The sequence below is a fragment of the Uloborus diversus genome, chromosome 1 (assembly GCF_026930045.1).
Source record: "Uloborus diversus isolate 005 chromosome 1, Udiv.v.3.1, whole genome shotgun sequence".
NCBI classification, from domain to species: Eukaryota; Metazoa; Arthropoda; class Arachnida; order Araneae; family Uloboridae; genus Uloborus; species Uloborus diversus.
The window spans coordinates 112,259,185-112,279,366 of record NC_072731.1 but is presented as its reverse complement, the minus strand read 5'-3'; the positions used below and the strand labels follow the sequence as shown (position 1 = coordinate 112,279,366).

General features: G+C 33.2%; 1 protein-coding gene across 1 annotated transcript in view; it reads left to right on the top strand.

The window, feature by feature from the left end:
* The window catches only part of LOC129234430 (dachshund homolog 1-like), a 255,566-nt gene that overhangs the window by 211,842 nt on the left and 23,542 nt on the right, over nt 1-20,182 (top strand). Inside the window, exon 8 of the mRNA XM_054868433.1 lies at nt 603-686. Within this exon, the coding sequence (XP_054724408.1) occupies nt 603-686 (84 nt within the window). The remainder of the gene's footprint in view (nt 1-602; nt 687-20,182) is intronic.

The window sequence follows — 20,182 nt, the reverse complement described above, 5'->3', positions numbered from 1 at the left end:
CATGACTAATTTAGATAACCCTTCATCGACACAAGTTAAAGTACTAAAAGTATAACGACCTAAAGAAGGTAATTAAACTGCGTACATAAGTATTGTTCATCACGTAATATTGACAACACTAAGCGAAATTTCAACAAAATATGAAAATACTTGTAACCAAAAATTTTTCTTATTTCCTCTTCTTTTAAAGAAAGGGAATATGAATTAAAGTGTAATATCGCAGCAATGTGATGTGGTGTAGTGTTTCATTCATTTGCAACTTTTCTCATATAACAATATTTTAACTATGTTGTTAAAAGTGTAGTTAATCCCAGTCTAAAAGTAGTTGCCAATGAAGATCAAAGTAGAATAATACAAAGTATTTGAAAAAATTGATACATTAATAAAAGATTTTTTAAATTAGCATGTCGGAGATGATTTGGATGTCGGAAAGCAACGGAACGCCGTTCCGGTACAGCTTTTCTGGGAGAAAATTATGTGTTATTACATTTCAAATGAATTTGTGCGTGCCTTTTTTATGAAACTTGCATTGTTTGTGAAAATGGCTGCATAATTTAAGCAATTTTACCTGATTTTTCCATTGCATTCTGTTTTCTTTTCAGCGGAGTTAAAAATGGAGGTACTCCGGGAAAGAGAATTAAGAGAAACACTCGAGAAGCAGCTTCTAGAAGAGCAAAGAACAAGAAGTAAGTTAAAAAAAATATTTTTATGAATCTCTCTCTCAATAACTAGCTAGTTTTTATGAGCTATCACACGATCAAATGTCTTTCTAAGAAAACAGATTGTTTCTTGTACAGCAGTTCGCTGTTTAACATGTTCACAACCCCTACGTGAAGTTAAAATGGTCTCTGGTTGACAAAGTTTAACGAAATGCGTGTATTAGTAATCTCAATTTGAAAGAACAGGTTTTAGAAGAAACAAAAGCAATTTTGGTGAATTTGAACTTACAATTTCGTTAAATAACAAAACTCTAGCTTAGCGAAATTATTTTAAGCTGTTGCTCTCCTCACGCGTGTTTTCAAAAGGAAGCATAAAATTATTTTGAAAACGGATCACTTAACTACTAAACAAACAGTGCAAAGTGTCCATGTTTAAAGTTTTTTGGCTTAAAAGAAAGAGTACCGGAGACCTACGGGAGATATTTGTGGTGCAGAGAAAGAGGTTTTTGCCTCACCAGTGATGAATATTTATACAAAAAAAAGCAAGACAACAGAAAAAGAAGTAACTTATATAACTGTATGCGATATTTGTTTGTCAAAACTAATGACGTTTGAAATTTGTCGCAGTAAGAATTATAATGTACCACATTCTTTCAAATAAGTTCTGATTAACGAAATTTGCTACTTGTGACATTTTAATATAGAGATTTTTTTATACAAAATTTTTTGTTCTTGTATTATTTTACTTGAACATGTTCAATCTAAGAAAGCGGCACGTAGATTATTATTTAAAATGTGTGTTACACAGGAATTTTCCATTCTTTTTTTGCATAAGAAGTTCAATGCATGGAAGATTTACACTGGAAATTTTTTTTTCATACAAAATTTCTTGCGCAAAAAAGGTATACCACATAGGATTCGTAGCATAAAAATAGAGTTTTGCATTAGTTTCATTAAATAGAAAATACATTATGCAATATAGTTTTTACCATGAATTTTTTTAATAATAAATTTTGGAGAAAAAATTTCATTACTAATAAATTTTATTACATAAAACTTTCACTATACATAATCACATTACGAGAGAAGTTAGTAAAATAGAAAATTCATGTTCTCAAAAGAATTCATTTTAGGCAGAAACTACTGCAAAAACATTCCTTTGTGAGTGAATTCTATACACGACTTTCATGTTTGTCACATGTTTATAAATCTTACATTGTCTTTTTTAGATAATAAAATATGATATAAAATGCATGCAATTATACATTTATTAGGCTTTGAAACAATTTCATTCAGTGTTGCATTAGTTCCATTTAAAATTTATCTGAATACCTAAACCTAACCATAGAGATATATTTTATTATTAGTATTATTATTATTGAGATTCTTTATTATTTTTATTACTATTGAGATACAATTATTATTATTATTTTTTTTGAGGTAGACTATATAGTATAGACTATATTTTTCCTATTATTATTATCATCATGAAAAATATTATTATTATTTCGTTCATATGGCATAACGTTTTTATCACGCAAAAATGCGTATGATTTTGTGTATCAACATCAAAAACCTTTTAGTAAATATTGAGAAATTCGAAGTTTATTACATTTTAAGAATACGATAACTTCCATCTGATTTTCTCTTTCGCAGTATTGAAATAATATAAGAAACAAAAATTAAAGACAAGCATGATCCTTTCCCTCAAAACCTTCATTATCAGTAATGTTGCGCTGTCAAACGTACTGAAAATATTGCTCCACAAATGTTGCGAAAGAAATACGCTCTCCGAGAAAGTACGTTTCTCTGCAATGCAATTGCTCTTGCAAGGAAAGTAGATGTACAGAAAAACTTCACTGCATTATTCGTCTTTGTCTAGTTGAAGAGTCGTGATTATATTTAGAACACTTTTTTTTTTCTTTTTTGACGGTCAAATTAAAACAATTTTATGAAGAAAAATGATAAACGTAATGCATTACACAGGGGAACAGTGATTTTGGTGCTGGGGTTTTCGAACTGATTTTGCATGAATTTGGTACTCTGAGTTCAAATATGACATCAGTTTTTTCCCAGAAGCTCAAATTTCTAAGATATAACACTTGAATATACATAAAACGGGTTTAAGTTACATCTGTAGATCAAATAAAACCCAAAACAGGGATTTTTATTCCCATTGTATTGTACAAATAATAAGACTACCAAATAGTTCAATTAGGCTCTTGGACATTGGTCACTAATTTTTAAGAGCCTCAAAATGACTAAAATTTTAGTAGTCTTACTTAAGAAAACTTTACATTAATTTTCTTTCATTTTCTTAAGTTTTCTCCTTTATTTATTTATCTTTTTTACGTGTACTTAAGTATGGTATACTCTGCTTCCCAACAAATATTTTGAACGAGTGGTAAAACACCTCAACACCCCTGAAATGATGGTTTGCCATTAATGTTTATGTTTATAAGGTTGGACTTCAGAGGACTGCGCAAAAAATGTTTATTTTGGATCACCCATTATTTTAATTGGGCCGTGAAAAATATTGTATACAAAGATCCAGCTCATCACACATCGGCCGAAGTGAATAAATGCAAACCAAGAACTTACAAATTGACCTTAACTTTTTGAAGCATTATTACTAAACTTGTCAAATTTTTATTGTATCTGGTGAATTTTCCTTTAAGTTACTAGACTGCAGGCTGATAATACGGTAAATATGCCAGAAGCAACCCTTGTTTAAGAACCCTACACTTGCTTTAGAAGTGCACAAAATGGAGTTAAAATTGCGCATTTTGGGTAAAACAGCAGCACTTATCTAAAAAAGTAGAGCTGTTAGAGAAAAACTAATTTCATATTATGATTCAGAGCCCCAAACATATCTAAAATCAGTTCCCAAACTCCGGGCACCAAAGAAAAAACATTTTTTGTTCCCTTGTGTTATAGAATGAAAAACAATTTTCATCGGCATGAGATCTTGAGCAATCAAACATTATTATATAGACTTTCATTTTTCGTAATTTTGCGCAAGTTAGCCATCATGTTTCTGTTTTAGAAAATTCTGTTCTGAACTAATCGGAAAATATTGAAATAATTTAATACGCAATAACTAAAGGTGAACATGATCCTTTTCCTAAAAACCTTCATTATCAATTATGATTCGCTTTCAAACGTATTGAAAATATTGCTTCACGAATAATACGAAAGAGATAGTCTCTCTGAGAAAGTGCGTTTCTTTGCAGTGCAATTGTTCTTGCAAGGAAAGTAGATGTACAGAAAAACTTCATTGCGTTATTCGTCTTTGTCTAGTTGAAAAGGTGCGATTCTATTAAGAAAACTTGGTTTTTTTCTTTTTTGATGGTCAAATTAAAACAATCTTATGAAGAAAAATGATAAACTTAATGCATTATAGAATGAAAAACAATTTTTATCGGCATGAGGTCTTGAGCAATTAAACATTATTATATAGACTTTAGTTTTTCGTAATTTTTCGTAAGTTAGCCATCATGTTTCTGTTTTTGAAAATTGTGTTGCGAAACAATCGGAAAATGCTGAACTAATTTAATACGCAATAATTAAAGGTGAACACGATCCTTTTCCTAAAAACCTTCACTATCAATTATGATTCGCTTTCAAGCGTATTGAAAATATTGCTTCACGAATGGTACGAAAGAGATAGTCTCTCTGACAAAGTGCGTTTCTCTGCAGTGCAATTGTTCTTGCAAGGAAAGTAGATGTACAGAAAAACTTTGCGTTATTCGTCATTGTCTAGTGGAAAAATCACGATTCTAATAAGACCCTTCCTCCCTTTTTTTAAATGGTCATATTGAAAACGAAGAAAAATGATCAACTTAATGTATAATAGAATGAAAAACAAATTTTATTTTCGTGAGATCTTTGAACAATCATACTTTATTTACTTTCATTTTTCGTAATTTTGCGGTAGTCAGCCATCATGTTTCCGTTTTTTAAAATAGTGTTCTGAAATGAACCGGAAATTATTAACATACATTTAGAATCTATTCTTCAAATGTAAACATTTTTTTTTTTTGGCTAAAACTATGTGCTAAACGACATTCTTTCGCGACCATGTTTCTCTAGGAGAAAAGGATGTGTTAAGTTATCCTAAAAATTGTTTTTATAAATTGGCATTGTTTTAGCAACTAACACGTGAAATCGTAGTAGGAATTTAAACAAGCACACACAAATGAATGAACAGTAGAAGATAGAAAGAAACCCACGGCAAATTAATTTTAAAAACCTAGGAGAGCCATGGACTCAAACAACAAATTATGTTGTGTACATTATCTTACCAAGTCCTATCGATAAAAAAAATAGTTTAAATGATGGAGAAATATTAAGACCAAAATTATCAGTCAAGTGGAAAATTTTCATTTTTTTTTCTTCTTATGGGGTATAAAGTAGTGAAAAATATAATGATGAATTTTGTTTTCTGATGAAATATGTTTTATTCGTTAATGAAAAATACGTTTGATCAAATGGATTGGCAAATATAAGGTTGAATGAATAAATGAAAAGATAATGAAGCAATAAAGGAATAATGAAATAAATAAATAAATTTATATAGGATGAAAAATAAATGAGTGAGTAAAAGAGTTATTGAGTAAGAAAGTAAGTGAGTGATTGAATAAATAATTGAATTACTAAATGAAGGAACGTAACTGAATTAAATAATAAATGAAAAGGGAGGGGATCACTAAATAATTAAGTGAGTTAAAGAAATAAACTATTTCACTTTGCCCTATCCACTTACCCCCATGTGTTTGACTGATTACACAAAATATTTAAAACACAAATAAATTAACTATATAAATACTGCACCGAATATTAGAAGTTATAATATTTTGAATATTAATCACAAGAACTTATTTTATAATTTCATAAATAACTTTTGACTATATCAAAACATTACAATATGACTATCAATTTTTGAAAATTGCCTGTATTATCGTATGCTTTAACCTTCGGCAGCATTTTTTTCCTGAATGGAATAGACTACCTGTGCTACTACATAGTTAAAATTATATGGCGCTGAAAGGAGAGTAAATATTTGCCATTTCACTTTACCCAGCTATTTCATTTTGCCCCACATTCCACTACTTAAAAGATCATAGAATTCAAACAAACTAAAAAAGGTTTACGTACACTCAGATCAGGCGATTTTGTTTTAATGTGTTGTGACGAATAATGTATTTTATAACTAAAAATAAAATTTTTGGTTCTCTAAGCCGTGCAAAACCAAGTTTGGGTGGTTGGTGATTAAATGTTGCTTACCGAGTACCCAAGACAATAATGATAGATATATTTAATAGCGTTTTGAATGATGGAAATTTCATGACAGTAACGGTAAACAGAAACTAAACGACAGTAACTGAAAAGCAGTAAATGCACTTTGAAATATGTTTGAAAGCCCCTAAAAGCTACAACGTGATCAAAAGCTGTACTTACTTGTTATTTTGGATAATTAATCCTAGAAAAGTTGTGTTTCAATCCAATAGTGTACTTCATTCAATGTATCTTGTGAAAGACACATAGATGCAACTATTATTTGTCCGCCATATTGAAGTGGTTGAATGTATGTGTAAGGCAAAAGCGCAAGCGCAGCAAGTCTTTCTGTGATTGCATGCTGTTTTGGCTCCTCTGCTCTATTTCCTGGTTAGCATGGTACCCTTGGGCACCATACTTTCACCTTACAGGGAATATATTCACTCGTCTGGAACCCCTGGTTATAACAGTATTGTAGTAGTCGAGAACAGAGAGTTTTATTTTCCTCATCATAAGTTTTTCAAACAAAGTAAAAAGTATTTCTTTTAATTCATTCAGTCTTCAATTTTCGCTCAACCAGCAATTTATTTACAACTAGGAGCATCGTAAAATTTTCAATCTCACCAGTTCCATTAAATAAGAAAATAAATCTCCTCATTTTATGCAAATAAGAAAAGGTATAATTATAAATCGTCAGTCGCTTTCTTTAAGAATTACATTTATTTCCTTTCAATATTACAGCTTAGCAAATCGAAACATTGTGAGAAATAATGATTTTTTTTCCTTTTACCGCAGCGAAGATACATAAACAAAACTTTCAAAATAAAACCCAGCATGTCCGAATGCCTACCAGCACCATCAATTCCCAAAGTTTAATTTTCCACCACGAGATATATTTCCAATTTCAATGGGTATGATTTATTTGATGGTAACCTTTTGTTTCATATCAGCAGTTGGGAACGGCAGAATAAGAAGAGAGAAAAAAAAGAAGAAAAGAAACATTCTCTTACAAATGTTACTTTTTATTTTAAACATAAAAAACTATGCGCGCATATTATAAATGGATCTCCGATTAATGTATTTTCATTTTTGACAATTTCTTTGCCCGTTCTTTGCTTGCTCATTGGTTATCGGGAAGGTTACGTGGCCATCACATGCCGATTCGGGAATCATTCTTTTTGTGTATCCTTCCGCGGTCTTCATTAGTCCTTCTGTTCCGTTTTCCCCCGCAGTTCGCTTTGTCGTCGTCGGGAGCAATAAATGAAACCCTTTTTCCCCCCTTTTTGGATTGAAGATAAATAAATGAAAGGGAATGACGTCGTTTCTCAGACCCCCACCGGTTTTCATCGAACGAAAATTATGAGATTTATATTTTGCGAGAAATACGTTCTCATCGTTTTTTTTTATTTTCTTTTTATTCTAATGGATGTTCCGAGCATGATTCGTTTTGAAAGATGTTTTCCTTGTTTTCTTTCGTTTCGATTTTCATCGCTTCATTCATTCACCTTAAGCCTGCATTGCAACAAAGGAATTTCTGGGAACAGTTTAAAAAGCTTTTATTCCGTTTTTTCTTTTCCTTACGGTCTTAGAACTGTGCACGCAACATGTGCCGATGGCAACTTCTTGTTGATTTTCGATTCTTTTCTAATGTTGCCAACTTGATGTTTGAAAACAATTTTGTAAAACCTATCTGGTATCTCATTCATTACGACATGTAAATCACAATTTAATGTGTCCCTTACTATTTGCAGTTGTTGATTTTTGTTTGCTGTTGCTAATGCTACAATCCTAAGGACTGCAGTATTTTTACAAGAATGTGCTGCACTAATGAAAAGAGGCAGAATTGAGCTTGACGAAGTTTAGTAACATATAAGTTTCATTTAAGTACGCCCCCTCCCCTATCCGCTCCAGACCATTGACAAATGAAGCATCTCCCTAGAAGCAAGAGAGAGTAAGTGGCAAGTTAAAAACTTATAAAAAAATAGTACAACAAGCACAAGAAGCTCTCATCTGTTCTAGGGAAAAATTGATACTAGTAGCCTTGGTAGGTGCTGCTATACAGCATGTTTAGAAAATCTTTTAAATGAAGCACTACCTAGGGTCTGAATTTCGCACTCACGTTTTTCTAAAAACTTTTTAAAGTCCACTTACTTTATTTCTCACCCCCTGAAATCATACACGTTTCAAAAGTCATTCATCAAAAGCAATTTTAACAAGTTAAAATGACAATTCTTCTGTCAGGAATAGAAAAAAGTAGAACAAGTTAGTGTACACTCAACAAGGACTTTTTTTTCTGAAAACGCGTGCAGTTTTGAAAAATAGGTGGGATGAAAATTAATTGAAAAGATTTGTTCAATGACTGTAACTGCATTTAGAGTCAAATATTTGAAAAATAATTTTATTTGCTTTATTCCTAGATTAAAATAAAGCGCATTTTTCAGATTTTTATCTATATATATATATATTGTTTTAGGTATTTACAACATCTCCACCCCTGCTCCTGCTTTTTCGTTAGCGGGTCGGATAAATGTAAAACGTGGGCTGTATGCGGCTCACGACCCGCAGGTATAGCCAACCTCTGCTCAATCTGACACAAGTCGGATAAATTCCATAAATTCATAAATTCGTTGACTTGCCTTTGAATTTCATTCAAGTGTGAATGGTGATTTTTAATATCAGTGCAATTTGCATCAATCTATGATATGAGTACCGTCTCTCAATGTTTTCAAGCAAAAGAAAAAAATTAACATTTTAAGCATTTACACTGTTAAAACTACAGGATACACTCGGCACCTTTCAGGGGAGAAACGTTTGTTCACCAACGCTACCCAATACAGAGCCGAAATGGCACATCTAAATAGGATGAAAAACAAGCACCTTTTAGAAAAAGGCAGCCGGGGTGAAAAGAAGGAACCTTCGGAAAGAGAAATATCGTGCTTACTGTAGATCTTCGTCCCCCCTCAACCGTATTGTGTGCGTTTTTGAATACAGTTGCGTATTTTTTTATTTTTTATAGTTTTGTTTTGATTCATGATGTTCTACGTTTTGGACATTTTTCACATTGAACTCAGTATTGGAAATGATTAAAACTTGTAATTACAGCATTTGATCATATTTTAGAAGTGCTCATGCTTTAATTCATCTGATCGTGCTCTAACTCAGTGTTTCTCAACCTCATTTGACCAACGGGCCGGTAAAAGCAAATGAAAAACTTTGCGGACCAGTGAAATCTTCATCGTTTTGTTAAAAATTCATAAAATAAATCATAATAATAATAATAACTTGTAAAAAATGACTTGTGCTAAAAACTTGTGAAAAAATTCTGCGTTCTGATGAGTTTTTTTTTTTTACAAAGAAATGTTAAAAATTAATAAAGCATTAAATATCTCCTCCTTTACTTGGTATCAAAGAGCTGTCACAAATATGTTCTAATTTAAAGACGAGTAATTATTTAAATAATGTGAGAAATTATACATTTACTAAAGCATGACCCGTACGGAAAATGAAGTATAGAGGTACTTATGGATTATTTACATGAAGAGCCAAAAATATTCTGAGATATTACAGTTATGGAGAAACAAAATCGTCTCATAAACATTAATCAAGAGTAACAAAATAAAATACACATGAAGTTTTCGATAGTTTAAAAACCAAAAAAAATTTCTAACGCTATCGAGACATTAACCGCTAACAGGAAATGATTCAAACACTTGAATGAAAAAAAAAAGCCAGACGGAGACAGATTTTTTTTGCTATTTATATTTTTGCTTGCTATTCTATTATAATCTATGAAGTACAAGAATCATTTTTATTCTGGTTCTCACTTTTAATTTTTATAATGCACTTTATACTATGTTTGAAAGCCCCTAAAAGCTACAAAGTGATCAAAAGCTGTACTTGTCATTTTGGATAATTAATCCTAGAAAAGTTGTTTTAATCCAATAGTGTACTTCATTCAATGTAAAAGATACTAAGATGCAACCATCATTTAACCGCCATATTGAAGTGGTTGAATGTATGTCTAAGGCAGAAGCGCATGCACAGCGCTATTTCATGCTGTTTCGGCTTCTCTGCTGTATTTTCTGGCTAGCATGGCACCCTTGGGCACCATGCTTTCACCTTAGAGGGAATATATTCACTTGTCTGGAACCCCTGGTTATACAGTGTAGGCAATTGCCTCCCCCCAGTAGTATTAAAATTAGCACCAGTTTTAAATTTTTCCCAGAAACTTTTTCATCCTTCTCTATTTTGAATTCTGATATGAGTAGTAGTTTTTACTTTTTGAAAAATAGATCAGCAAAACCTGATAATATTTATTTAGTCCTCTTTTTTAGTTCAGTGTTTTTCAGCATTTCAGTTTTTTTTTTTTTTTTTTGAATATCACGAGTTGCTTGTTTTTCTCACTTGACAACAATTCATTGCCCAACCTCTTTTTATTTTCCTGGATATACATTTCTTCTCGCGCTTTGGTTGAAAGGAATTAGGCGACAAATGAAACCAAAAACATCAATTACTTGCACTGCAAAAAAATTCTTAATGAATGCTGGATGGGAAATTCATCGGCGATTTGGTATGTTCCAAGTTGTGATAACTAACCCAAAAGTTTATTTCAAAATAATTAGAATTTTTTTACTATTTTGGAGTCACGAAGAAATCCATTTTATTCAACTTGTATTGAAAATATTTGCTATCAATAATTTTTGCATTCGTTTATATACTTCAGAACTTTATAAACTAATACCTTTTAACAACATACCTTAATGAACAAAACCAAGTGTTGCTGCTATGAAAACTACTGCTGAAATATAAACAATCAATGCCAATAACGAAAAATACTAGTTGGTACCTTCGGAGTCTTTAAAATATAAACTAATGCTTATTATTATACTTGAAACGGATAAAATGTATGAAACTGCAAACTGAAATTTTTGTAACATCACCACTGCAATTCTTGAAAGCGAAAATTGTTAGAGTGTCAGAAACATTATATATTTATTTATTTATTTATTTATTTGGCCTTCAGAGTCCAATAAGAATGTTTTTCTCGGGCAGACTATTATCAATGAATTTGCCGTTAAACTTAATCGCTTTATTTAGTCTTATTAGTGAAGTATGAGGACGAAAGTAATTTTTTTTTTTGGGGGGGGGGAGGGGGGGGCAAGAGCATTTGCTCCTAAAGCTCACCGCGTCTGTCATCAATCATCTTTTGCATGTTGACTGCTTTTGTTTCTCTCACTCAATAAGTCCCACTCTCTTTCTGGCGGTATATATACCAGATTCTTAAACATAAAAGTTGAGTTTCCCACAGATGTATGAAACGATCTGCCATTTTCGAGTAAAGGCAATCAAAAAACGGCGTTTAGACTGAAAACGGATATAAATATCTTTTTATTTGCAAAATGTGAGATTGAGCTCGAAGTGAAGCTTAGGGATAGAATATAAACTGACGATCTGTTCAACCCCGGGCAGCAACAAAGCGAAGAGGTTTAGAAATAAAGAGTGATATGAGTCACTCTCCGTTTTAGTTAACTCTTTACAAGGTACGAAGAAATAACTTCTCACCACATTTTTCAAATTTGTGTCCGTAATTGTATCTGCTATAATGAACGTGAAACTACGAACAAGGTTTATAATGGCTGAGAAAAATGTAGCTCACTGTTGAAAATTCATGAAATTTTTTGGTAAATTTTACTGTGAGATGAGGTGTATAGTAAATTGCCCCGAAAAAAGTAAAAAGATGCAGCACCAATTAATATGCCTCGTGATTTACTGTGCGGAGCATTTATTTAGCCTTCCACCCCCCCCCCCTCAAGTTCCGTTCAGTTTCAGTGTAGGAGTTGAGGGCTGATCTCCAAACAATGAGATTGTAGGTTCGATTCCCACTTTTTTTCTACACAGCTAGTTGCGCGTTCTTGGTATTTTTTTAATGTAAAATTTTAGCTATATCGGATTTTACGATAAAAAGTACTGCCGACATGGATGCCAGATTTTTTTATCACACAATTTCAAGAAATTTCTTTAGATTACCACCTAAAACTTTTGAATGGAAGAAACGAAATCTCTCCTGTCCTCCTATTTTTTTTATAGTAGCCTCAGTGATCTTTTGTTCCTGAAGCAAATTTTTAATTATTTTTTTTTAAATTAACTCTAATAGTTTTTGTTTAAGGAGATATTTTTAATGAGTTCGATCTTGTAATGTATTAGAGTTCACACAAGGCGGTAACCAAAGAGGAGATTTACGGGTCTTAACCCTTCCCAAAATTGTACAAAATTAAGGTTGAGGGTATTATATACATTAACATTAGCTTAGCTATATTAACACCGTTATATGGTTGCTCCAATACACTTGCAATACGGAACCCCCTCCCCCCCCCCCCCCCCAAAAAAAAAAAATCCCAGGTAAGGTCTTGGATTCACGATGATTTTTTTCTTTTTAATATTAGTACTCAATTGTCTTTAAAAACCAAATGTTATAACCAGACAGCTTGCAAAAAGATCTATTTTGGCAGTATTTCTTGAGTTCGAATTATAGGACTTCTTCGAAGGAGGCGTCTTTCGACGTAAATTGTTCATTCAAGAAAATACAGGGTACTTTTAAAAATTAAGTCAAAACTTGACAACTTTCATTCCACAGTCACTGAATTTTGCATTAATAAAACAATTAAATTTAAAATTAACATCTGAATTTTAAAATGCTTTGGAATTTTTTACTTGCGAAAATTACCATTATTTCTTGAATGGCACTGCATTGAAGAAAATTCTTCAAATCATACCACTTAAGCTCTTAAAAAGTTTCTAGAAAATGGAGTGAAATGACATCATAACCAGCCGACCACAGCTGACTGGAAGCTCTTGGTCGAAACAGTGGGCTCAATATCCGGATCCGCAGAATATTTCCCCCTTTTTATTTCCAATTCTCTTCCAAATACATCTATAACTGCAGCCATGATCTTTTATAGAAAAGCAGTCAAAGACCCGGTACATAAAATTCTTGAAGCAACCGTTCCACGTTTGAGGGGGGAATGTGCTGGAATATATGTGAGAACGGGTTAGAATAATAGTGGTGTAAGTTTAAAAATTTGCAATTTCAGTTAAGCATGAAATGGGGTCCTTCTTTAATTTTTCTTTTCAGTATATATTAGCTGCGTAGGAATGAAATACTAAAAAACATTGGACAATAGATGAGTACAAACATTGTTCACTAGCCTGAACTATTGTTTAAGTTAGAATGATACACTCAGTGCATCATTCTAACCTGAACAGGCCTAATGGCGGTCATTTCAAATTTTCCAGGGGGGGGGGGAGGAGGGTCAAAGTATATACTCAACGCATATCATATCGAAAATAACAAAACCACGCCCACATATATGAAAATACATTTATTTCTCAAAGCCGGTGGGGGGAGGGGTGTCAACTGCTCCCTCCTAACTTCCTTAACAACGGGTCTGTCCCTTGATACACTTAAATAATCAGGACAGTTTTGAGGTAAATATTACTGTGAAATGAAATATTTATAGTGCAGAAAAAATTAACAGTAAATTGTACCGGAAGAAGTAAGCAATTGCAGTGACAACTGGTACACCACGTATTTCACAGCGCAAAGCATACAATTCCCCATTGCCCATCCCCATTCTTTCTCTCGAGTCCCATTTAATGTAGGGCAGCGGTTCCCAACTTTCGGGTATTTACCCCCTAACGGCTAAAGTAGGATCTTCCAAGGGGTAAAATAAGTTCCAGTAATGGGTCATTGTTCGGTCACGACACAAAATTATTAAAATTCATTAGATCAAATTTACCTAATCGATAATCAGTATTGATTGATAAAAAAAGATAATAAACTTAGAGCTCGACTTACCATGTGCACTGGGTAAAACAACACATATTAAACTAATTGTTATAACTAAGTAATATCATAATATCAACTATTTCTTTGACTATTACTTGATTTTACAACTAATTTTGAATAAGCAAGTGTTTTAATTGTTAAAATTATTATTAACTTTCGTAACTTAAAGAAAGAAAGAGAATATCTAATTTTATTTTACACCAAACGTTTTTGTTGACAATTTCTAACATATTACCAGCTTCATGGGTAATAGCCTCAAAAAGGTTGGAAACACTGCTTGCAAATGGAGAAAGCAGGTTTGAATCCCCCTGCTATTATCTCGTTTTTTTTACAGTCAGCGCAACTGACCACAGCGTTCTCGCATTTTCTGCCGTAACATTTTTCAGGAAAATAGAATTTTACGGTACTGTAAAATTTTAACAGTAGAGCGTTGTTAGTGAATTTCCATGCTGTATATTGGATCACCGGACAAATTTTTCTGTTTTTAGGGTTTTATTATTATTATTATATTATTATTATTTTTTTTTTTATCGGTCCTTGTATGTTCGAGTATTTGACTTAGTTTTGGAAAACTTATCATAAATGTAGAATGATATCCGTGTAAGTCATTTAAAGTTGCTTTAAAACATGCATGTAACTCAAACAGTTAAGTTTTTATAAAAGTCGATGCAAAATAATAAAAACTTACAGTTGTTTAAATGAAAATACTTCTCATAAAGTTTAAATGTCTCAATTCGTTTGCACATGTTTTTGCAAGCTCTTCCCTCACTCGAAACTAAATTAGGATGACTTGCACCATTCTCCTCCTCACGGCACTTACAAATACGCATCCGCTTCCCCCGGACTGCTGCCAAAACGGTTATGATTATTTTTATTTCTCCGGAACTTTGTCGGTGGAACGGATTAGTTATCCACCGGAAATCCCGATCTTTTCCCCCATCTGAGTTACGACTTTCCAACTGGTGCAGTGTCCGCCCGATTTCTGCAGCTTTGCCAGAACAAAACTAGGGATGGTTGAATCTTCGGATGGTGCCATATCAACTTTTAACTGCAGTCCATTCGAGACGGTCCATAGAGCTGTGCTTTTTCTCGGTATGAATGGCAAATCGGTTGAACTACTAGGAACCACATTTCATCAAAATGTACTTCTAGAGTGGAATTTTCGAATGGTATGAGCCCGTTCGGACTTTTAATGGAGGGGGCTGCTTTTAGTGTCTTTAATGTCAGTGAATTTTCTGATTTATTTGAAGATCGTTTGTAAAATGTTTGTTCAAAGAGAAAGATTTCAATAAGAACGTTCATAGTTTATTCAGAATCAGTTTAATGTTAACCATGTACCAAAATTAAATATTAAAAATGATTGAAAACAATCATGCTATACATAGCCATTGATTTTAGCTGCAGATTTCAATGAATGAAATTACTTCCAAAAGATAAAAAAATTCAAAAATCATCTTAAATTATTTTTTTTTCTAATGCTTACCTCTTGAAAGCATGTTTTAAGGTTTTCTTAAATCCTTATAGAAGTCAGAAACAAATGACCCTTTAAAAATTTAAAAAATAGAAAAATAAATAAAATAATAGTAATAATAACAGCAACATTAGTTGTAATAATAGCAACATTAGTAATAATAATAACAACATTAATAATTATAACAATAATAACAACATTAATAATAATAATTATTATAACAGCATTAATAATGATAATATAAACAGACCGCTTATTCCTCAGTAAACTGCCGCGGGTAGTAATATACGTATTTATTTCATGTAAATAAGACGAGAATAACTAAGTACTTTTGATCAATCAAACAATTTGGAAATTAATTTTATGACTTGGACTCACAAGATAGCTTTAGATTGGTCAATAAAATTATCTTTTCAGAGCAACTCTTACTCATTTAACAAATGACGACTCTATGATATTATAAGTGAAAAAATTCATCCGTAGAAGAACTGAAATTACTGTTACTATTATTTTTATTATCCAAACAACTTATAAAAACCATGGCTGCGGAGTCGGAGTTAAAATGACAGACTCTGACTCCAACTCTGGGAATTTTGTAGCATTCGACTCCGACTCTTTTACTTCTAAATAAGTCCGACTCCACAAGCACTGGCAGAGTTGCGGACTTTGAGGGAAAATGACAGACTCTGACTCCCGACTCCTGAAATATTTAACGTTTGACTTCCCCCGACTCCGACTTCTTTACCCTAAAATGAATCCGACTCCGACTCAACAGCGTCGATAAGAAGTTGCCTACAGCAAGACTGGAAATTTACTCTGAAGGTAAAGTAATGAAAAAAATTTAAAACTGACTTTGAAGGTGAAAAAAATTTTTGAAAATGAAAAGTAGATACCATATTATGAATTGAAATGAACCTCTCTTTCATGGGTAAAAAATATCATTCAAATTTTGCTCTTACATAACTTTATTAAGAAACTAACTATTTGTGCAAAACTATCTGCTTCTAATAGTTGATCCCCTCCTATCTATTTCTCAAAAATCAAAATAACTGCAATAATTTCAATTTATGCAACGCACTGCGTTAAATGGCATGTCAATACGAAAAAAAAGTCTTCACTGCATGCAATAGTTTGAAACAAATGCTGCAAAAAAAGGAAAATTAAAAGGCAAAGAGTACGTAAGATAAGAATGTGTCTAATCAAGGCGTCAAGTGGAAGGTTAAGAGGGGGAAAAAAACTAAAACATAATGAAAAAATAACAAATAAAAACTTCCACAATCGGAGCATCGAAATGGAACGATCATGCGCAGAGAATCAAAAGGATTTGTTAATGCAGAAAATCCTTTTCAAATAGAGACGGCGAAAAGTTTCGAAAAAGAAGTGAAAAGTAACCATTCTTATGCATTCCTCTCGTTTCCTTCGACAATACCCCCCTCCCCTCCCCCCAACTTATTCAAGCATTGTCTTCCTCTATGTATCAAACAGAAAAAGTAAGCTCCTTCGTAATCGTTCCACGTCTGCTTTCAAATGCAATCGAACGCCGAAAAAGAAATGTTTTGAATTCCTCTCGAGTTGTTTTGGAGCTTTTTGACTCTTTTCATCGTACCCTCTATCATCCCAGAGTAAAGATCAGTTATTCTTTCATTTGAGGTGGAGAAAACTCAGTTGTTCTTTTTAGTTTCTTTTCTTTTTTTTTTTTTTTTTTTTTTAAGTTTCTGATCTGTATTCAGAAACGTATTTTGAATAAGAGGAGAACTTTTTGGAATTTCAAGTTGGAACCCGTTTGCGAATTTCTATCTTAATATAAGTTTTCATACTTTGTAATAATTGTTTTAATACCTATTGATGTGTTGTCAGGTGTGTCATTGTACAAAACGAATTTCTGTTTTTCATATTCAGTCATTCGGGTTTACTTCTATCCCCCAATTTTCCATTTTTTAACTGCCCAATTCATATTTTAGTAGTATTATTGTGTCTAATAGCATTAAACTGCAGAAAAACTCCTGAAATATTTTCAGCTATAAATTCCTAAATAGCTAAGAATTCCCTATTTTTGTTTCATAAAGATTTTTTGCAATTTCTGTACCTCAGAGCCAGAAGGGAGTTAGTCACATAATGGTAATCTTACAGGAAAGGGGAAAAACATTTTCTGACGCATGCAAAAGGTGGGGCCCTGGTAAAAAATTGAAAAGGATTTTTTTTTTTTTTTTTTTTTTAAAGAATTACGTTCACATGGCTTAACGCGAAAGTAGGCTTCTACATACAAAGCACCAATAAACGAAAAATCGCAGTTTTTGGACTTACGTCAGACGTACTCTGGCTCTGAGGTACAGACGGATGACAACTAAATCATATCATTATTCACAAGTAACTTTGATTCGAAACAGTCACTTCATATTCAGTAAGTTACATTAAGTCACTAAGTAAGTAGTCAGTAAGTTTGTTCAGTAAATATTGTAACTTACTGAATATACATGCCTTCCCTTCAATATTCGAGTTGAACCGAATCATTGTTTCGGTCACTCTTCTGGTCAGTGCTAATTCTGTATTAGCTACCAGTTTGTTTGGCACTCTAGGCTTCCTTAAGAAGTTTTCCACCTCCAGCTCAGTCACTCCTATGCCGGGCTGATGAGTGCTAATGAGCACGAAACTGCAGTCCTCGGCTGGAACTGATTGAGCTGGCGGTGTATTTCATGAGTTACTTCATAATTTATGGATGACGCGAAGATCTGTGTATGGGTTTGCGATCTGGTAAAATAATAAGTGGATAAAGGATAATAGAACTTCAACAGCAGAGTTTAAAAATTGGGCATTCCACTATTTGTTTTAAGTCAATTATGGGATTCTCCACAAACGATGTCACCCTTTAAGGGGAAGGGAAGTTCGTGAAATTGCGACAGTTTGCGGCAAGGGCGAGGGAGTATGACGCAAATGTGACATCACGAATTTTTATAAGAATATGCTTATGGAAAATAGCGTGACATGCGACAAAGGGGGGAGGAGGTAAGGTGAAGTTTGACACTTTGTGACAAGGGGGAGGAGTGGGTAGCAATAAGTGATATCACGCATTTTTACAAGAATATGCTTTGCTTATGAAAATTAGTATGACATGTGACAACGGGAGGGGAAGGTAAGGGGAAGTTTGACACTTTGTGACAAGAGGGAGGGAGTGGGTAGCAAGAACTGACATCACGCATTTTTACAGGAAATGCACGAAAAATGGCGTAATATGTGATGAAAGAGGAAAGAGGTAAAATGAAGTGTAACACGTTTAACTCTTTGTGACAAGTTGCAGTGAGTGGGTAACAGTAAGTGCGATATCAAGCATTTTTACCGGAATATGCTTATGAAAAATAGCGTGACAAAGGGAGCAGGAGGTGGGGGAAAGTATATAATTTATTTTACCATAAATTATAATAACGAAAAAATAATACAACTATACATTTTGTACAAAATTAATTTCAACATTGATCTGTTTTCACAAAATTCTAACTTTTGCAAAGTGTTTAACAATAATTTGAACATTCAACTTTTTTAACTTATTTTTTTTTTAAAGTTGACAAAAAAAAAAAAAGTTCTGTACAATATACATTTATTATTTGTACAAATTACACATTTCGCTCGTTCAAATCTATAAAATTGATTTTTTTTCTTTTTAAACGTCTTATACGGTGGTAAAAGTCAAACAATACGATTAATATTGAGTTTAACGTTTTTGCATTGTAGTAGTAATTAGCTAACATATTCTCAAAGCAAATCCCCCCCTCCCTCACATGAAAATGAAAGAGAGTGCTTTTGTACTTCTTTTTTTGCCATGTTTGTCCATCGAATCAAAGCAACAATCATTTCATATTCAAGTGGGTGCAGGCAAGATTCGGCACTCATGACAACTTCTGGGAATATTCGACTAAAGCTCATGCTCAAGCGATACACGAAAAAGACCGCGGAAAAAAAATCATCGTAGGGAGGGGGAGGGGAGGGTCTCTGTGTATTTGATCAGACGATGACGAAGCATTCGTTCGATTGGGGATGGTGCGTACTTTCCGCAGCAGATGTCACTGGCATTTTATGGGTTACCTAGTGATCCAAAGACGCGGGGTATATAGGGGGCGCTCGCCTCCACCGAAGTTGCTCCATCCCTTGACAGTGATAAATGAGTCCGTAGTCTGTCTAACCCTCTTTTTCGCGTACTTATATTTTCTTTGTGTTTTTACGCACGATTTTTTTTTTATTTATTGTTATTAGTTTTCCTTCCTTCTCATCAGTATCCGATCACCAGCCTGGCCACGCCCCCTATCGTTCCCTTCACTTCATTTCTTATTAGAAAGTTTTTTTTCTCTCTTCGCCTTGTGTTTTGTTTGTCTTTCAGTCCCTTTTCTCTTCAGTTCTTTTTCCGGATGCTTTTCCTCTTTTATTTTCTTTATAATTACGGGCAAAAATAGCGATCACTTTTTTTTTCTTCTTGGGAGATAGACTCTTAAGCTTTTGTCTGCACCCCTCCATATTTGTTGCCCTTTCGCTTCATTCCTTTTCGAAAATGATTTCAAGGTGTTTGTGCTTTGTAGAAGGCTAGTACTGAGCAGCGCGGGTTAACGCGCGCACCCCATACATCCAGCCATGTGTACACTCCTCAAAAGTGAAATTGAAACATAAAGAAAGAATGTGCGTAGCGTTATGAAAACTGCAGGAGTGGTAGTGGGGAGAGGGATCTACAAATGAATAATAAAAAAGAAAAAAGATTAACAATTAACTTTTTTTTTTTCATTTTCTAAATTGCCATCCTCGGGGCAACTATGCAGATCTCAATCCGGCGAGGAATAGTCTCAATGAACACATTGATGGTTATTAGAGGTAACCTTAGCCGACCTTAATCACGCAGATCATGAATGGTTTCTGCCAATGAACCTCGGTTTCTGTTACGTCCATTGA